We start from the raw sequence: 20307 nt of genomic DNA on the forward strand, positions 1-20307 counted from the left end.
TGTAAACCACAGTAGGAGTTGCTGTTCAGATCCATCTGTCTCTCTCACACGCACCATTGAATTCTCCCAGCTCAGGAAGGATATGGCTATTGGCTATTAATATGTCATTTGAAACAAGAAGACAGGCATTTTTTCCTCTGTCTGTACCCTCCATGGATTTATACTATACCATAGCTGGGACATTTAGATATCTGTTCTCTATAACCAAATTTAAATAATTTAGACTGAAGTTTGTATTTTTTGCAAAATCCTACCGTGTCTATGAAAACTTAATTTCTTGTGCTGTTTGTGGTACCAAGTGCAGCCTTCCATATCTCAGTGGTTGTAGGGATACTGGTAATGTTCATAAATATGTTTGGAAGTGTCAAGAAAAGAACATGGTGGTTAGGAATGGAAGCACTAATGGTGCACTAATGGTGCTTTCTAGCAAAACAACAGAGGAGAGTTCAGTAATCACAATTAATACAAAGTGTTTGCAGGGCTTTTCTTCTACCAAAGGGAAAAATGGAGAAATTCCCAAAAAGGTTCTAAATCTTTGCATGTGGCTACACTGTAATAATTTAGTCTGTTATTCAAATAAAACATCAGGATATTTTTTCATTACAGAGGTCACAACAGCATTGGACATACCTGATAATTTTCTTGCTCAGAACTACTGTTGAGATTGTCTCCTCTTTCAGAAGAGAACGTAACAACCTTGCCTGTAAAAGCGGGAGTTTTCTCGTTTGTTCTCTTCCAAGATCCCATTTGTTTTATTGTTCTCTTTTGTGTATTGCTATGCACAGAAGTATTAACTTCCTTCACTTCCTATAGATAAATTTCCACCTTGGATATCTATCTATCTATATTGGGGCAATACAAGAAGAAAGGTGTTCATCTTCCAAGTGTGCATCTTGCACAATACAGAGAGACTTTCAGTTTAACTTGGTGGCAGCTGACACCGCAATAGGAAAACTGCACTCACTGGACAAGTTCCGTTTTCTCAGTGTTAGTAACTACCAAAGGCAGAAAAAAACCTCAATATAGAAAACTGAATTGGATTTTAGCACAAAACACCATCAAAATCTATTTTAATAACAAAATTCTTCCAGAATTACTCATTCAAAGAAATACACCTAAGAAAATTGACAGCTGTTATTTTATCTTATGTATGCAATTTGGTGCAAGAACAGGATATGAAACAGTTGTACTTAGCTATAGGACAATGTACATTTTTGGGGTTTTTTACTGCATTTCTTTTTATTCTGTATAGTCTTACTGCAGTCCCATTCTGTATTTATTCTAAGTTATATTTTGAAAAAAAATATATTAATGCCTCTTGAAGTTTCAGGCAATGAATGTTATTCCTGTACTTAGGTTATAGAATCAGTGACTGAAAAATTGCTTCGAAGTTTCGTTGTGTTCTGTTTTGGGATGTGTCTTAATGCTGCAGAAGTAGTTTTAAAGACAGGTACAATAATTTGGAGCAAAAAAGGACTGTTCTTTTCTCCTTGATTATACATTCAGTCAACTGCACATTTTTACCGTTGCTCCCATTTAAGCTAATTTGTTATGGTTTTTTGTCAAGTTGATCAGTTGCCAGCGTGTAGTGCGCAGCCTACGACTGTTCAGACTTAACAGGGAACATATAACCAAAGAGCTGATAAAATTCAACTTTAACCCTGCTGCTTTCAGTTTAATGTGTCTGAGGCTAGCAATTTTTAATTAAAATGGGATTAGGTAGAGAATTCATTTTTATTGGCTGTGATCATGATTAATTGTGAAGCCGTGTTTATATTTATTAGAAGTAATAGTAATACTTAATAATGAATTATAGTAATCCTTGAAAAAATGAAGAATTATGGTGTAAAATCTAAATACATGTAGCTAATTGTTTGTTTTTCAGCACCTACTGGGAATAAAGAAATAATTTCTCATATTAGTCAGCATGGAGGCAAATGGCCGTACTGGTTTAAAAAAATGGGTAAGTTCACATATGCAATGTTTTCAGTTTGTTTATAATCTTACTTTTTTTACTTTCTAATTTTATTTTTATTTCTGTTTAGAAAATCTTCAGAAACTTGGGAACTACACTTTGAAACTGCAAGTAGTATTGAATGAAAGTAATGCAGACACTTACGCAGGAAGGCCTCTGCCATCTAAAATATTTAAATTTACTATTATAGGTAAGAATTCCAGTCATGCCACTTTTATTTTACTTTTAGTATTTCTATTTGATTCATTGTATATCCAAATTATTCATGTTTTAGTTGAGAGGTAATTTTCAGCACTGAAAAGTGGCATTTCATAGAATCATAAAATGGTTTGGATTAGAAGGGACCTTAAAGATCATCTAGTTCCAACCCCCCTGCCATGGGCAGGGACACCTCCCACTAGACCAGGCTGCTCAAAGCCCCATCCAGCCTGGTCTTGAACACTTCCAGGGATGGGGCATCCGCAGCTTCCCTGGGCAACCTGTTCCAGTGTCTCACCACCCTCACAGTAAAGAATTTCTTTCTAATGTCTAATCTAAATTTCCCCTCTTTCAGTTTAAAACTGTGACTCCTTGTCCTGTCACTACACTCCCTGATAGAGAGTCCCTCCCCATCTTTCCTTTACGCCCCCTTCAAGTACTGGAAGGCTGCTATAAGGTCTCCTCGGAGCCTTCTCTTCTCCAGGCTGAACAGCCCCAACTCTCTCAGCCTGACCTCATATCATCTCTCATGATATGCTCCAGCCCTCTGATCATCTTCGTGGCCCTCTGCTGGACCTGTTCCAACAGGCCCTTGTCCTTCTTGTGCTGGGGATTCCAGAGCTGGACACAGTACTCCAGGTGGGGTCTCACCAGAGCGGAGTGAATCACCTCCCTCAACCTGCTGGCCACACTTCTTTTGATGCAGCCCAGGATGCGGTTGGCTTTCTGGGCTGCAAGCACGCATTGCCTGCTCATGTTGAGCTTCTTGTCCCCCAGCACCCCCATATCCTTCCCCTTAAGGCTGCTCTCAAGCCATTCTCCACCCAACCTGTATTTGTGTTTGGGATTGCCGCGACCCATGTGCAGGATGTTGCACTTGGCCTTGTTGGACTTCATGAGGTTTGCATGGGCCCACCTCTCAAACCTGTCCATGTCCCTCTTGGGGGATCTTCCTGGTGGAGTTCCATGGGATAACACCCTGGACGGAAAGGGGGCTCAAGAAAGCTGGTTAATATTCACAGATGACTTTCTCCAAGCTCAAGTCTGCTCCGTCCCGATGAACAGGAAGTAATGCAAAAATGCCAGGAGGCCTGCATGGATGAACAAGGAGGTCCTGGCAAAACTCAACATAAGAACAAAAAACACAAAAGAAGTAGTATAGAGAAGATGGAAATGGGGACAGATTTTTAACTCAGACATGTTCTTTGGTGGTTATTCACTTTGATAGTGCAGAAGTTCTTTTACAGTTATGTTGTCAAATCATTTTTACAGTTGTCATTCACTTAGAAATAAAATTGTAAATGCCGAAAGGTTGGTATCTTTTTGTTGTTGTAACCATTAAAATAATTTTGACTAATACAAGGTAACACTTTCCTTCCCCCTATGATTTTCACATCTCTTCTGCAAAAGCAGCTTTGTGATAATGAGACCTGTAGGTAGTGAAAGTAGGTGTTAATTTGAGTCCATAATAATTTGATAGGATGTTTATCTACCGTTTAGCTCAGCACTGTATTACTACTTTTTTCAAAGGCCGCTTGGCCAAGACTGTTTGATTCCAAACAACGTTACTCTGATTTACAAGCTCCCATTTTTACTGCTCTGTTTGGTCTTATTTTTTAGTGCCCAATTGGAGGCAGTCTAACAGGGACAGATTTCACAGGAGGGATGCACTCGGATTTCTTTTTCAAATACTTATCATTACTCATCTTTATCTCTCAGATTTGGGATAGTTGTAGAACAAAAATGGTTTGCTGCACAAATGATTTAATTTTAAAAGAATTAAAGCAATTAAAAGTTTAAGAAAAGCTGTCAACAAGGAACTAGTCCACTTTCAGGTGCTGTATCAATGTTCTAAGTACTTTGGAAGTTTTGGCTGTCCTGTTATTCTGCTATTATGTTTTAACTATTGTTTTTGTTAGTGTAAGTTAAAAAAAAGAGGATCAATGATTTTCATTATAATAGTATTTTGAACAACCTGTTTTCTTTGAGGCTGAAAACAATTTGACTTAATTGCAGCCTTAATTAAGAAAAAGCCAATGAACACACATAATTCCTTCTAAAAATGTATTATTCTTTTCTCCTAGAGGGCAAACCAGAGAAATTTTCAGTGGGTCTTTTGGATCTTCCTTTTCGAATTGGAGTACCTTTTAATATTCCTTTGGAATTACAGGATGAATTTGGTCATGCAACACAGTTGACAGCTGGCATTAAACCAATCCTTGAAGCTAGGTAATTCAACTATCTCATTTTTATTTTGTTTTATTTTTTTACTTTTTTTGTCCTTTCTTCATGTGACATTAATATAGTAATTCTTTGGGTTTTCTCTGGGTGATACTTTTCGCATAAATTAACTGGCATTTTGCTTTAATTTCCGTAAGAATATCTGAATGTATCTTGTATATTAGAACACTGTGTTTATTTTTAAATTGATTCTGTTTTGTTTTCTATGTATTTTTCTAGTGGATTGACATTGCAGTATGGAGAAGTAACTGCAGGAACAAAGTGCATCATCAAGGGTGTCACTGCTAAAGGCTCTATAAATAGTTGCCAGGGCAAGGTAAGCTAATGAATTTAAACTTGAAGTAACATATTTTTTAAAAAGACAAAACCACAGAGCAACTAATTTTTGTGTAGAATAGATTATCACATAGTGTTACGTAAGTCTGGTCTACAGTAATGACTACAGGTGTTCCTTGGGATATTTTCAGATGATCTCTTACAGCTCTACCTGGAGCAGTTTGTCTTCCCCGCAGCTGCAGTCTGTTAGCTGATGAGGCTGGAGCTGGGGCTGAGCAAGACATGGGTGTGTGGTAGAGTGTACCTAGCATGCTGAATCAGTTGTCTTAGTTTAAACCAGTGCTGAAATCGGTTTAAGCCAAATCATCCTGGTGACTTTTGCACTGAAATAGCATAGGGAGCCATGAAATCTTTCATTATTGTAGTTGAGATGATGAGTAGTAACAGTTAATATGCATGGTAACTACTCGACCTTCTCTAGACGTTTCCAAATTGCTTTTTCCACTCCTGTAGCAAATATATGTCATTCAAATCGAACCTCTCACTGATGAATTCTCAGCATCTAATCAAGCTGCTAATTTACTATAAAAACAAAAACATATGTTACACGCTAAAAAGATTTCTTTCATAAAACAGATCTCAATGCTTATGATAAATATAGATTTGAATATTTTAAAAAGTAATTTTAAAATTATGTATATGGCCTATTTACACAGTATTCTAACGAGGTCCTAATCCTTTCACTTAGTCTTGCAGTCTAGCATAGTAAAGACAAAGCTGTAACTCATTATACTGTAGCTCAGAAAGAAGCAAATAAAGTTGCTGGTGGAAAGGTGTGTACAGAGAAGAGGGAGCATATACCTTGCTTATTGAAAACTGGAGGGTATTGAATGCAATAAGTTTTGTAGGTAAAGCTGAGAATTTAAGGTGAAGGGCAAGAATAATGACAGAAGATAGAGGTGGATTATGGGAAATAAAGTGTGTAGGAGCAAAAGTGCCAGGCTGTGGCAAGACATAAGTTTGGTGAGGGGCAAGACCAAGAGTCATTTAAGGAACGTGCAGTACAGAAATAATACCATACCATAATAATAGAAAAGAAGGGGTGTTATTTTCTCATGTTGCTTAATTCCATAAAATCTCAGAGACAATACAGGAACTGGCACTGAAAGTAGCGGGTCTAATTTGTACGTAAAAAGGACTGTTTAAGGTGGTAATGGAAAATAATGGCAAAAAGCAGGGTGGCGGGACAACAGAGTAAAAACAACAGATAATTTTAAAATGTAAATAGGGTGTAATTTTCAGTGCTTAATTTAAAATAAGAAGCAGAGAACACAGGAGAAATTTTCAGCACCTTAAAAGTTGATTTTGAAATGGTAGTAGAACAGCAAAAATATCTCAGAGAAACAGGTAGTAATAGGATTCTGCAAAAAATTTAGAAGGAGAAATTGAATGAGAGAACAACAAGAAAAAAAATGGAGAGGATGGAAAAAATTAAAGTTAATGTTTTTCAGAGAAAGGAGTAAGGAAAAATATGTTGAAGGAATAGTCATGCCAAATGGAGAAGAGAAACTTGATTGAAATAGAGAATATCGCAGTCACCAGTGAAGGAAGCACTGATAGAGAAGAAAGAGAAGGCAGACTTTATTTACTTCTCTAGTCATTGATTTAATTCCACCCCCAAATCAGTCAAGATTAAAAGAAGTATGTTTTGATTGTGGGTGGAAGCAAAGAGAAAATTTTAAGACAAGTGTGTGAGCAATACCAACACGACTGCTTTCTTATAGGATTTTGAATACAGTCAGGAGAAGACTGAAGAAGGGAGTTTAAAAAAGGAAAATAATATTTCTTTATTCTTATTTTCATTTTAAAGTACTGCAGTATACATAGAAGCAGACTTGAAACTATAAAGTAGATAAAGGGATCGTGAAGGGTAAGGGAACTTTCCTAGAGGACACGGATGTTGAAAGATTAAAAGGAATGAGGTTGAAGATGTAAACTGATTAATTAGAGGCAGTATTAAGAAGACAGTATGAAGTAAAAAATGAGTATTGCAGAGAAGGCATTGAAACCAAAAGAAGGGAGGAGTGTCTTGTGCGTGAATACAAAGATTGATTTATTATTATACTTATTAACATTAAACTTATTAACTTATTAACATTAAACGTAGGCTATCAGCTATATCCGTTTCCTATGTTTTTATTTCCTACCTTATTTTTCCCCTTCTTTCCCCCTGCCCAGTCCCCCAACATGTAACATTAATATATTTTGCCTCTCCCTTTTCTTGTGATTTGCCGTTTGGTTTAATGGAGCGCCAGCTGATAAGTGCTGCTTGGCTCGCAGGCAGACCATATGGTTGGCTGGCTGGTCAGAGCTGGAGAGTTTTCATGCCTCTGTGTGGCCTGCCATCAGCCGGGGAACTTGTTTGATGTGGCTGCAGATGCGATGCACCTGCCCAGGCCTCATTGCACTTTCTGCTTCCCTTACCCAGCAAACCAAAAGAATTGTCTGATTGTTTTCATCCAATCTACCAGGTTTTGATGTTGCACATACCCTGTCAGGCATGGGAAGGGCATAAAACAGGATTATGAAATTAAACCTTTCCAGAGGCAGTGTTTCTGAATGTGTAAAAATGGCAATTCATGGATTGTAACTAAATATTCTCAAATATCAAATATATAAAATATGAAATGCACGTATCTACAGTGCAACTAGGTTTTAAAGTAGGAGTTTTTAGAATTATTGATTAGTCTGCTTCATTCTCTGATTTTAATGTGAAAATTCTACAGCACTTGTTTTTCTTATGGCCGTATTCAAAGATAGTAATTGTGGTGCCTTGCCTCAGGCAATTAGCTAAGGACTGCAGAACTTGCAGACCTTTTTTTTAAAACTACTTTTTTTTTAACTGATACAGGGTTTTTTTCCCCACTTAGACAGCCTCTAAGCAGAAAACCAGAAGTTATCATAGCTGCTTTTAATGATTTCAGAACCATGTAGTTTAACATGCAAATCCTGGATGGAACATCTCTGGGAATAATAACATGAAAAAGACAGATCTTAATACAAGAAAAATAATCTTGATTTATATAGCAGTGCAAGAAAATTTGGATAGACTCCTGAAATTTACATATCTATGAATTGACATGACTATGTGAGATAATGTATGACCTGGTTTTGTTAGGTTAATATTTAACCTAAGGTTAATATTTAAAATATTCGTTTCATTAGAACTTCAATCTGAAGGTTACTCTTCCTGGTTTGAAAGAAGACACACAAATCTTTAAAATAAGATTACAGCCTGGTAAGTATCCTTAAAATATTTAGTGAATTTTTGTTGAACTTTATTCTAACACTTATTAATTAAAAGCTTCTTTTCCCAAGAAGGTGAAACATTTAGTGAGGCATAAAAAAGAATATTCTAGCCCATCCAAATGATGACTGAAACTAAATCAAGCTAAAAGCATGTCATTCTTGGCAGGAATAACATCAGACTCACAGCCCAATCTTGTCCATTGTTTTAGCAGCTGGAATTTGTCTGCTTACTTGAGACTATTTTTTTTCACTTCTCTTTTATCAATATAGAATCATTGAATGGTTAGAGTTGGAAGGGACCTTAAAGATCATCTGGTTCCAATCCCCCTGCCTTGGGCAGGGAGACCTACCACTAGACCAGGTTGCTCGAAGCCCCATCCAGCCTGGCTTTGAACACTTCCAGGGAAGTGTTTTTAATTTTTTTAAATCTTTTTCTAACGTAGCACCATTGTATGAATGAATTTCTTATCTTCTTCATTTTTTCCAGCATTAAGCCCTTTAACCTATACTAATCTGCATAGACCTTTTCTCCCTGTAGAAAACATCTCGTGAATGAACAAGTGCTCATTCAGTTTCTTACCCCAGCAAAGGGGGGGATGCTTTAGCAGTTGGGAGTGTGTCTGAAACTTTCAGTGTTACATGTTGACTTTATCATAATGCACGAGAGGAATATATAAATCTGTAATTCCACTGCCCTTACCAGAATTTTATGTTTTATTAATATCTTGGTGTTGAGGATTCCCTTATGTGACACCTTTTATTCCTTGTTACCTCTGTTTTTCTGGATTTGGAAGATAAGGTATAGTTTGAAGACTGATTACCAGACTTCAGGCTTTCCCATCTCATTTTGCAGAGAGATTGTGTACTTCAAGATTTGTTAGGCCAACAGTGCACAGTTTATTCCGTTATTCTTTATTTTTTGAGGAGTTAAGGCTTCATGTAGAAAATGGAGTGGAACAATCGAGGCAGATTGTATTCTGTATTAGTTATTTACCTTGGACTGAAGGCAGCTTCATCCTTCACTAGAATCTTTTGCTTTTGGCAATGTAGAGATGCTTCAGTACCTCTTTCTTTCTTCTCTTTGGACTTATCCTTAGCTTTTAAAGCTGTGTTTTGAGGAAGAAGTGAATAAAAGCTCTTTCTTGTTCTTCAGCCAGTGATTTTGAAATGGAAGTTTTAAGGAATGATGCATAAAGAATGTTTCTGAAAAATGGCCACCTTTGTTCCTTCAGAACTTGTCTTTTAATAGTAATGTACTACTTCCTTCTCTTTTGTAATACTGATAAAATAATTATATGTTCCAAGGGGTAGACTTACTCGAATAGCTTCACTATACTATCCAAGTTATGCCAACAAAATTTTCTTTTGCTTTTCTTTGCCTGCAAGTTGTAGCTGTGCTGGCTTTGGTAATTAAACTGCTGCACATCGTGATTGATCAGATATCTCAACATTAACATCTTTGGTTTTAACATGTCAGGAGAAAGCTCCAAGTTTCTTTTTGATGAATGTGAATCTATATAGTGTGTAAATAGCACTATATCATGTGTTTAGACCTTGTATATGCTGAAGTTCATCATGTTTGTCTAACTGTTCCTTAGTGAATTCATGCAGAAGATTGGCAAGTGGTATGTGTTGAAGGACAGGAGTCAAGAACTTGTTGGCATCAACAAGAATTGGTCTAAATGGTTTGTTACCACAAAGAGCTTGGTAGCTTGGCTTTAAAACTTTTTGAGATAGCAAAAACTGAAATCCAGTGTCTCACAAGTTACCTGAAATATAACCACTGTTCCACAATTGTATATTTTTACAGGCCCTCCTCGTCAATTGAAAGTAAAACCAGATTCTGAAGTGCTAAGGATTGAAAACGGAACAGCTTTCCCCTTTCAGGTTGAAGTGCTGGATGAATCGGGAAATATAACAGCACAGCCAAAGTTGGTAGTTCATTGTAAGGTAAACTGCATTTTATTACCTGCCATAAGGATTTTGATGCTTGCTTTTTAAAGGGCTAGGAAAAGACCCTATTTTGGCATCTAAATAAAATCTATTAGCTTTAATAATGCTTTTGAAGTTTCTGTAGCTTGGTAGCCACAACAGCGCCTTTCTTGCCTCATCTATTATGAGTCATTCAGTAAGTTTAAGAATCAGAGGAACCCGGCCTTAGACATGGAAGAGAAAATTATGTGAGGATGTATAGCTACAATTTTAAGTTATTTTAGGTCATATTTACCATATACAATGATAAAATTTGTTCAGGAAAAAAACTTCATGCAACTTAGGTTTGATAAATTTTTTTACAGGCAAAAATGCAAGTTTACTGCCTAAAATAATATTAGATAAGACTGTTTTCATAAGTACTTATCTAACTTCAGAAGAGAATGCAGGTGTTACTGTGGCTTTTAGAAGTAAAAAACAAACTAGGCCCTGTCGAACCTAGTTTCTTTTTAACTCAAGAAAGTGACTTTTCCAATTCTAGAGAAATCAGTCTTCCAGCAAGAACAGGTAAACAAGTAAAAGTGTCTTTCCTGCTGCAAAATAGTCTTCATTCCATTTACACTTTATGTGCCTATACTATCTGCCTGTAGACTGGGTCTGCGGTAGTATCATGACATGTTGAATTTGATATTTAAATTCTGTTTGATGTGTAATTTTTAGAGAATTAATGAAAAGGGGTTTATTTAACAACTTAATTGAATTTATTGCCATAATGGCAAAAGAGACTGGCGTTTATGTGTTAATACAAACCAGTTGAATAGATAGTAAATATTACTTCTGTAACTTCTTCCTTTCTCCCACACATCTCTTATCACCTGCGAAAAAATATAGGTGTTGATCTTGCAGGCTTCTGGAAAACTGAAATCTATCAAATTTATCTGTAAATAATCTTATATATATATATACGGACTTGTACAAATAATCATTTATGGAACAATCCTAGTAGTTCTGTAAAAGAAACTTGAAGTTTAATTTTACATTTTAAATAGTTTTTAGGTGCTTCAAACCTTCCTGTGTATTCTGTGGACTGCAGTAATGCAGGAACAAACATTTTAACTGGTCCGGTTATACATGTACAGAATATCAAGAAAGATCAGATGCTGAAAGCAAGGATTGAAATACTTGTAAGTATTGATTGGGATGTCTGGATGAACAAAAGATTGAAAAGTTTATTATACTGTCTTGCTATTGTACTGAAGTCTTTCATGAATCAACCCCCCAAAAGTTGCTTTTTAGTTACCATAAGCCTGATAATCAGGTGGCTGCCCATTTTCCTCGCTGGGAAACCATAAAAAGGCTAAGAGTTTTTTCCATTCTTTCTTTACCTCTTACTCTCTGTTTCTGAAATCCTTGAAGTGTTTCAGAAGTATGCATTATTTCTGGGATTTTTATTCCCTTTTTACTCCGTGGATCCTCCTGACAAATTGCCTTCACTGCATAAACATTTAGAGCCAGAATAGCTATGGCAACATGTTCCCAAAACTTCAGTGAAGAAGGATTATTTTTTTTTCCCCAAAGTTACAAATCAATAGCTTTTTGTAGCATTTCAGTCTTAAAGCTCTTGAAGTTTGAATTTTTTAAATGCTGTTGAACATCGCAGTTCTCTTGAAGTCAGGCGAGCCACACAGCTGGAGAAAAAACCTGTGGTGTTTTACCCTGAAAAATGTGTAAACGAATACGAATAAGGCAAAATGAAAGGATACTTATGGCCACTCTTAAGAAGTATTTTGTAAATTGTGTAACAGTACTTTCGGAACAGAAAATGTTTTCTAAATAGCTAGCATCAATTCTAGTATCTATTAAAAGTTCTGAGTATTCTGGCTTATTCTTGACAAGTCAAGCTGATTTCATGTTTGGACACCTGATCACACTTGGTAATCCAGAGTAGTGCCATTTATTTATGGCACAGTGATGTTTATGCATATGTGTATATTTAATATCTTAATTATGTATCTTTTTCTTCCCATGTATAGAGTTGTAAAGATGTGCCAGCAGTGGAAAAGATCATTAAACTTCTTCCTAGCAGTCATGTTGCAAGACTACAGATCTTAAGTATGGACGGACAAAAAGCTATTCAAATTAAACATCAGGATGAAATTAACTGGCTTGCTGGCGATGTCATGCACAACCTTATATTTCAGATGTATGATGAAGGAGAAAGGGAGATACACATAACTCCAGCTTTGGCAGAAAAAATCAAGGCAAGTACTTTTGAGTAAGGAGCAACATAATATGGGGGAGATAGAAAATACTGATTCTCTAAAATCCATAGATGTCAGACTACAAAATAATATTCCTCAAGACTGTATTATTAAAAATGGGAACTCTCTGCTTAATAAATTTTTAAAAATCGTTTTATGAAAATTGTGTCCTTCATGAGATAAAAACACTTCATGAAATGTTAAATAATGCTTCAGGGTAGGATTATGTAAAGCAGATTAGTAATTTCCAGTGCTTCTCCTAAACATCATAAAATAATTCCAACATAGTTATGATTCTTCAGGTCTGGGGTTTTCCTGACATTCAGGAACCTTGAATAGGCATCTTCCTTCATGAAGGTTTGCTTACAAATCCCCCTGTCTGTGTACACATGTGGAGCCTAATACAAAGGTAGAGCTTCACCGAATATGTGGCACTTTTTTTGGTGAGGTTTTTCAGAATCAGATCTTTCCTATTTCAAGATAAGTGAGGGAAACACTAATGTATGTTTTGTTTTGTTTAGGGTTGGTTTTTTTTTTTAGAGTAATTTTCTGTATTTGGGAAGATAGCATTGGTTACTGTTGGGAAATGCACAGGCTTTCCATTGAAAGGTTCTATCGCCTGTATGTTACTTCAGCATATTTGGAATCACCACAGATGTATTATGTAGCAAGTCATTAATAATTTAGCTTTTGATTAATTTAAGAAATTTTAATTATAGGTTAACTGGACACCTAAAATTAACAAAGAACATTTGATTCAGGGATTATTACCTGATGTCAAAGTACCAACATCGGTAAAAGATGTACGTTACTGTCTAATTACTTATCTTGATGACCATGTGTCTTTGGAGAGTGCGTTCACAGTCAGGTTTGTTCATTTGAAATACTTTTTTATGAATTATGTTGTTAGCAAAAGACTGTAGATTGTACTTGGGGTTAAAAAAAATCTTTCCACAGAAGATGAAATAATGAAAGCAGTTGGCAAATTAACAGGGGAATGTAGATTTGGGGGGGGGGGTGGGGGTTTTTATGCAAATTGTTTACAGATGAGAACATTACCTATGTGAAAGACTCCATCGAGATCTGTTTGTATCCAGCCCTATAATCACTTTTGTAAGTATACATACACTGAAGAAGTTTACTGCTATTTTTGAAAACTTTCAGTAAACATTATCTTATAGAATAATTAGTTTTACTGAAGAGTCAGGTCACTGCTTACCGAAGAGAAATATCACTGTGAAGTTAATTGTTACCCTTACAGAGGGTATTACTTTGGAGATAAAGACAGTATTTATCTAGCCAAATGCTGGATGCCTGTATCTGGGATCTCTAGTCAAAAGTGACAGGCTGTAAATTGAACTTTAGAATTGCCTGCTTGTCACTCCTAGTGAGTCTATGCACTTAGCTCTGCTTACTGTATCTTCATAAAGTTTGTTAAGACGAATCTGATTCGAAATGGCTTTAGTGTATTTCATGTGTTCTTAATAGGTTAAAATTAAGTAACTAGTTCACGGCACACTGATGCCAGGGATAAATTTGCAGCAATTTGACATTTCACAGATATGCAGTGGAAAAAAAAGATTACATGACCAAGCAAAAAGTTTCTTTAGAACACTGGGAGCATAATGCTTGTAAAAAGCTATCCATGATGCAGCTCTGTCAGAGACAGAAAAATTTTCAGTTAAGTAGTAGTTTGTGTTTTAAGAAGAGCAGAAAAGTGTACTGAATTAATACCTCTCTTCTTGAAAGGAAGTAGAACAGTGGATTGATATATTGAATATTTTTAGTATATCTTTGCTTGCCATTGAAAAGCAGTCTCAGATCAGGGAACTTCTATTCAGGGGTTATTCTTTTGTAGTTGTCATAAAAATTAGCTGGAGGTCGTTCTAATAGGATTTTTAAAAATCTCAACATAATTTTTAGCTTCGAACACGCAAGGGGAGTAAAAAACTTTGTGTTGGATAACTCTTAAGTAACTTACACGTCAGATAATTCTTAAGTATTTGGGGAAGCAGCACATAACACATGTTAACCTTCATCAAGTAAATGGAAGGAAAGGCTGAGAGTGTTTAAAAGCATCCCAGAATGTATTTTTAAGTAAGTAGTGTTAGTCACAGTTTAGGTTGATGACTTCTGCTCAAAGAAGCAAAATGACTTAGCAAAAGAGGAAATGGAAATCTGATTTTTCTTTTTTTGTGGTTGTTCGTCTTCACCACCATTTTTGTAATGTGCTCTATTTGCTTTTAAGGAAAAACTGTATTACTAAAAATTTTAAGCTATGTTAGTTGTATTCAGGTCCTTAAGAAGTCAGCAAATATTTTTGTAGCAAGGGAGACTGATACCTTTGTGTATATCAGGATTAATGTCGATATTATAATCGGTTTTACAGTAATAAATATATTTTAATATGTAGACAATTGTATGTTACTTTGGCTTAAGAGATTTTGAGGAAATTTTTTTTCAAGATTTAAAATACTCCAAACTTTAATTTTGCTTTAGCTGGCTAATGATCTCATCTATGGTAAAATACTGGTAGGCAAGTTATTATAGATAAGGTAGAATCCCATAACATTGCTGTGGTTTGTTATGTAAGCAGTGTCTGATATGCTCCCCCTGATAAGATTGAGGTGAAAGCTACTATGTAACTTGTGTGCACATTGGGCTTGATCGTCTAAAGGTGTGCAAGGATAAAATAAAATTTTAAAAGAATTCATTGCGAATGAGTGATAACTGCTGTATGCTTTATCATGCCTGCTATTATGTTATAAGTTATTACCTTCATGAAAATTATTTAAGTCAGTTTTCATATGTTGACTTAGGCCACGTCCTGATGAACCCAAGCACATTAAATGTAAATTGAAAGGACCCAACACACTGCAGATTGGTGAAGAACTACAAGGTGAAATTGGTGAGTATTTGTATATTCTTCAATTTCTTGTAAGATACATTTCTTTTTCTTTGCAGTTTATTAGCCTGTTATGTATACAGATGTCATCAAGAGTGAATTGTCTTCAACTATTTTAATTTTACATTCTCATTCATGGAAAGATGATCAGGCTTCTGTAATTGCCGTTTTACAATTCCGGAGTTACTCTTCGATAAAATTTGCCTCTTAGTTTGTACGTTGGGACATTCATCACACTGAGTTCAAATTGTTTGTAAATTTTTGTTTAGTGTATTCTGAGATCTTACAGGCCATAACAGCATTCAGACTATTTCAAAGGCATAGACTTCAAAGCGGAACATTTTAAGGTTAACTTTAACCTAAAAGGAAGGCATGTTAGGGATCACTCTTCTCATTCTCCTTCAGTTTCTATATGTAGTTGCTGTATGACATGGTAAGAAATTAAAAATTCTTAAAGTATTTTGGGACATTAAAAGCTTCTGTGTGAGCGAAGAAAAGCACGTAGGACAAACTAACAGGTTGAAAAACAGCTTTCAATTTTAAGATTTTTTGTTGTTTTAACTTTATAGCAAGAAATAATCTTTTTATTCAAAAAAAGTGGGAAGCACAAGTATATGATATGATTTTATAGATACATTTTTTTTATACCCTTTTGATACCCACAAGATGGGAGTATCTTATCAATGTGTATAAATGCTCGAAGAGAGGGTGTAAAGAAGATGGAGCCAGGCTCTTCCCAGTGGCAGGACCAGAGGCAATGGGCACAACCTGAAAGACAGGAGATTCCCTCTGAACATCAGGAAATGCTTTTTCACTGTGAGGGTGACCGAGCACTGGCACAGGTTGCCCAGGGAGGTTGCGGAGTCTCTGTGCTTGGAGATACTCAAAAGCCATGTGAACATGGTCCTGGGCTACCAGCTCTAGGTGGCCCCATTTGCGCAGGAGTGTTGGTTCAGGTGACCTCCGGACGTCCCTTCCAACCTCAGCCATTCTGTGGTTCAGTGATATTTCTCTATACTGTGTGTATGTTTTATACATTTATATTCCGTATGTTGTATAATGTTTCATTAAAGCAGCTGCTGAGGTAATCATCTTAATAATCATTTTAATCCTCATCATCTTTTTTAACAGATGTAGTGATTACAGATCAGTATGGAAATCAGATTCAGACAGTGACATCTGCATGTGTAAATTCCCTTGGAATTTCTGGGCCTGGACTTGACAAATCAAATTTGAAAATAACTTGGCAGGTATTTATGAGATGTCATACAGTTTATTTCTCTGTGGCCTTTGTGTGGTAATTGTCTCAATTGTGTCACACAGAATTGAACCAAAACTGTGTAAAGCTAGTCAAACTGTTGGTTTTGGCAGCGTTAGGTTGATGGTTGGACTCGATCTTAAGGGTCCCTTCCAACCTAGACAATTCTATGTTTAAGATAGAGACTTAAAGGGTAAGATCATATGATCCTGTTTTAAGGAATACAGGAGCATCTGTTAAAAACTTTATCACTGCTGCAGCTATACAATTTGTGGGCCAGTTCACTTCATTCTTGAGTCAGGTTTGCTTTGTTTCTAGTCCATTGCTTTATATGTTTTCTTCTGTTTTTATTTATGGTGGTACAGTTGATTTTATGATCTTTTGAAGAACCTTGTAGAACAGTCTACTGATATTGTCTGCCATAGTTAAATTTAAAATGCATTCTGTAGCTTTTAAAATAAGTTGTATGTAACTTTTATACATTGAAAAACAGGTTGCTGAGAAATGCTTGAGTTTGAAATTGATCACTTCTCACACAATAAGTCCATTTGAATTTAACAAAAGGAATAGCACTTATAGCTTAATTTTTAGTCCATTGTCTCACAGTAAAAACAGAAATAGTGTCTAGGAGGCATAGATAGTAAAATAGCATATTGAAAAAAATGAATAAATTATACTTCCGTTTATTTGTTCTTGATAAAATCTTTTTATTTCTCAATAGGAAAGTACTCTAACAATGAGAGTAAAAGGTATTCGTTTTAAACCATGTTTACTTGGAAGCAAAGAATTGTGCTTTGCTTGGCGTGAATTTTCTGACTTTCTGAGAATAAACTTAACTGCGGGATCCCCTGCTAAATTGCAGTTTGTGGATTGGCCAGAGTTAGAAAAGGTAAGTTGAACAGTGTTTGTTTGGGAAAAAAACCAACAGGGCCACTAGTCAGCAAGTCTTTTGTTTCCAGAGCTTTTTGAAGCACAGGATTCAAAGCTGAAAACACTGATTTCTTAGTATTGATACTTGTAAAAATTGACGGAATATGGCAGCTCTAGAGACATATTTTTTTTTTAATTCTATAGAGGATAACATAACACAAAAGGTAAGTATTTTGCAATTTGTCTAATTATATAGACATATTTTAAATGGGACTGTAGACTTGAAGCATTTTTCATACAATAGCTAAATATATTAGTTTTTTAAAAGTAAGCTTATTTCGGAGTAATCTAACTCACGTTGTGTTTACTACACCGTATTTCTTAGTATCTCTTAAACTGTTTATTCTGTCCCATTTGCCCTTCTACAGATGCATCTTTATTGTCTTTGGTGCAGCAGTTTTACTGTGGGCTGGATCCTAACACCCATCTTCCAGTGCTATTTGCCAGAGTTACTGTCCTTAATGGTAGTAATAGTTGGCAGCTCATCTTTCCGTTATCTGTTCTTGGGGTTTTTTTGAGGTTTAGGATGTAGAAGAAGTCCCAAATTTACTTAAGTTTACAAGTGTTTACACTCAGGAAATGGCGAAGGGAGTACAACGCTTATATCAAATGAAAAGGATGGAGATTTTCGATACCATCCATTTATTTGCAGTGATTTTTTAATTATTTTTTTCAATGTTTACTTCGGCTATTCAAGTGATAGTGATGAAGTTGCAGCAGAAAGCAAAATAGGAGAGTGGAAGCAGGTAGAAGAAAATGGGACCTCTGAGTAGAAAATGGGAATAAAGATCGGCATGTTGCGAAAATGGAGAAGGAAGTTATTGAAGAAAAAAGTCAAACAAAAGGTTCAGAGAATATCGTAACTATTTTTACTCTCTAGGAAATTGTCAAGGCTTATCAGAAAGTAGAAGTTTTAGGCCATTTGCTCTTTCTACAACAAGGAAAATGTTTCATACGCCTTTTCAGAAACATGTCTGTCTTTTTAGTCACATCAACATGAGTAACACGTGCAATTCAATTCAAGTGGTGCAATTTATAATGACAAGAGAATGTCAATGGGAAAACTCTAGAAATACCTTCTTGGAGTTTTACAGTTCTGTCATGGTCTAGCTGTTATGGGAGACAAATAGCATGGAAAAGGCAGACATTATTGTGCTGGGGATTGCTGACCTGCTGTGAACGTCTGATATACCTAGAGCAAAATAGTGTAATGCGTTTGTTTCTCTTCCAGCCTATTTCAGTAATTAATGGTAGAGAATTGCAGAAGCCCCTTATTGTTCAGCTGTGCGATCAGTGGGGAAATCCATCTCCTGAACCTAATGTCAAAATCAGCCTTACAAAGAGTATCAACTTAAAGGTAAGCATAGGCCCTATTATATGAACTTTTTTTTACACAAATTTCTCTTGTCGTGTGTACATTATCTTCTTCATTTTCAAGACATTTTAGGAAAACAGAATAAAATATTGTACAGGCACAAAAGAACAGTTAATGTCATATAATAGTAGTGTCAGTGAGTAACGTAAACAGTTCCCAGGACAGATTGCTCAGCTCCCTTTCACTATAACAATCACAAATGCAACAAAATTCCTATAGTACAGTGTCCACTTGTCATTGGTATACATTCTGGACCTTCTACTGAACCTTTTTCCAAATTCTGCGTGCACACCACTCCACTCCTTCCCCCACTTTATCTGAGGTAATTTAATGAATAATATTAATGATGACATGGTCTAAACTGGCAAACAAATCATTTTTATCTGGTGGTTCTTTGATTGTAGTTCCTGAATATGTGACTTATGGTCTTTATGTAAAGCTAGTCAGCAGGGTTTGCTCCCTACTTGATTATCCCTCTGAAAAGCATTGGTGCTATAAACCAAGTTAAAACAATGAGGTTGCAAATCTAATCCAAATTTAAGTTGTTACTGCCTTTTCAATGAGTGAGGTACGAGTGTCAGATGATCTGCACATTGGTCTGTATGAAGAAACGCATTTGACGAAATACTCCATTAAAATTTTGGTTCTTCTTGCTGGGGGGGGAAAAAAAGTCAAATTGTTAAACATTCCTAACTTTCGGTGCAGAGACTTTTGTATTGAATGTGTACATTATCAATACAGGATGTATTCATTCACCTCTGGACATGACATTTTTTTTTCATACAGGGCTGGTCTTGTTCCCTTTTTGTTCCTGCTTGCCATGCATTTGTGTCCTTCAGTACTCTCAGAACCAACAGCAGCCAAGAACTTTCTTTTGCTCGCCCCTCAAGAACTGTGTCACAGCCTCACCTTTCCCCCAGTTTAACTACGCTACTATTACTTATTTTTATTGCATTTCTTTTTAAGGAAGTTTCTTTATATCTTGAACACTTTTGGCTTTTTTAAATCTCTTGCCACAGAAGTCTGCCTCATAGTTTGGGGTTTTTTTTTGTCTGCCCCAACTACTGCCTTTATGATGGCAGCTGCAACTCCTCGATGCTTCTGGTTATGTTGTTCTTGAGAGAACATACAAACTTGACAGTAACTCTGTGTAGTTGTGCTGCCTGATCAAAGAGATGTTGTGGTGGCGTGCTGTGTCTTTTCAGACATTATACCGTCCACCAGAGATGACTAGCAGCATGTCTTAGGAAGTCTGCATGCTCTTTATCCAAGTGGGATGTGTGCAGGAGAAAATGTTATGAAAGCCAAAGTGGATCATTGTTATAATGTGCTTCTTACAGTGCGCTCTCCCAGAGCTTAACACTGGTATCAAAGTTACTTTTGTACATTAGCAGAGCAACCAACTGCTCTTTGCTAAACAGACATCGGATCAGTATTCATGAGTATCTTGGAGAACCTCTTTAGAGAACTGTCTCGCCAAAGTCTCCCAAAGGAAATCAGAAGCTTCTGGGAACTGAAATTCTCAGATATGGTGTCTGCCTATATTTTGCATCCCGTCTTCTAAGTCTCCTAAGCCTGATATTCTGCAGCATGTGTTTCCTGTACTCCATTCTCTGTCTTACAGGTCCAAAACTAAATGAGTATGGC

General features: G+C 36.1%; 1 protein-coding gene across 2 annotated transcripts in view; it reads left to right on the forward strand.

Moving 5' to 3' along the window:
• SMCHD1 (structural maintenance of chromosomes flexible hinge domain containing 1) overlaps window positions 1-20307 on the forward strand; it is an 85370-nt gene that overhangs the window by 35151 nt on the left and 29912 nt on the right. For both annotated transcript variants that reach the window (XM_054192680.1, XM_054192681.1), the window contains 13 exons: window positions 1886-1963; window positions 2046-2165; window positions 4258-4402; window positions 4634-4730; window positions 7916-7988; window positions 9810-9949; window positions 10981-11115; window positions 11965-12192; window positions 12912-13060; window positions 15012-15100; window positions 16229-16347; window positions 17077-17244; window positions 18517-18642. In XM_054192680.1, the coding sequence (XP_054048655.1) occupies window positions 1886-1963; window positions 2046-2165; window positions 4258-4402; window positions 4634-4730; window positions 7916-7988; window positions 9810-9949; window positions 10981-11115; window positions 11965-12192; window positions 12912-13060; window positions 15012-15100; window positions 16229-16347; window positions 17077-17244; window positions 18517-18642 (1667 nt within the window). The remainder of the gene's footprint in view (window positions 1-1885; window positions 1964-2045; window positions 2166-4257; window positions 4403-4633; window positions 4731-7915; window positions 7989-9809; window positions 9950-10980; window positions 11116-11964; window positions 12193-12911; window positions 13061-15011; window positions 15101-16228; window positions 16348-17076; window positions 17245-18516; window positions 18643-20307) is intronic.

This window comes from Rissa tridactyla, chromosome 2 (assembly GCF_028500815.1).
Source record: "Rissa tridactyla isolate bRisTri1 chromosome 2, bRisTri1.patW.cur.20221130, whole genome shotgun sequence".
NCBI lineage: Eukaryota > Metazoa > Chordata > Aves > Charadriiformes > Laridae > Rissa > Rissa tridactyla.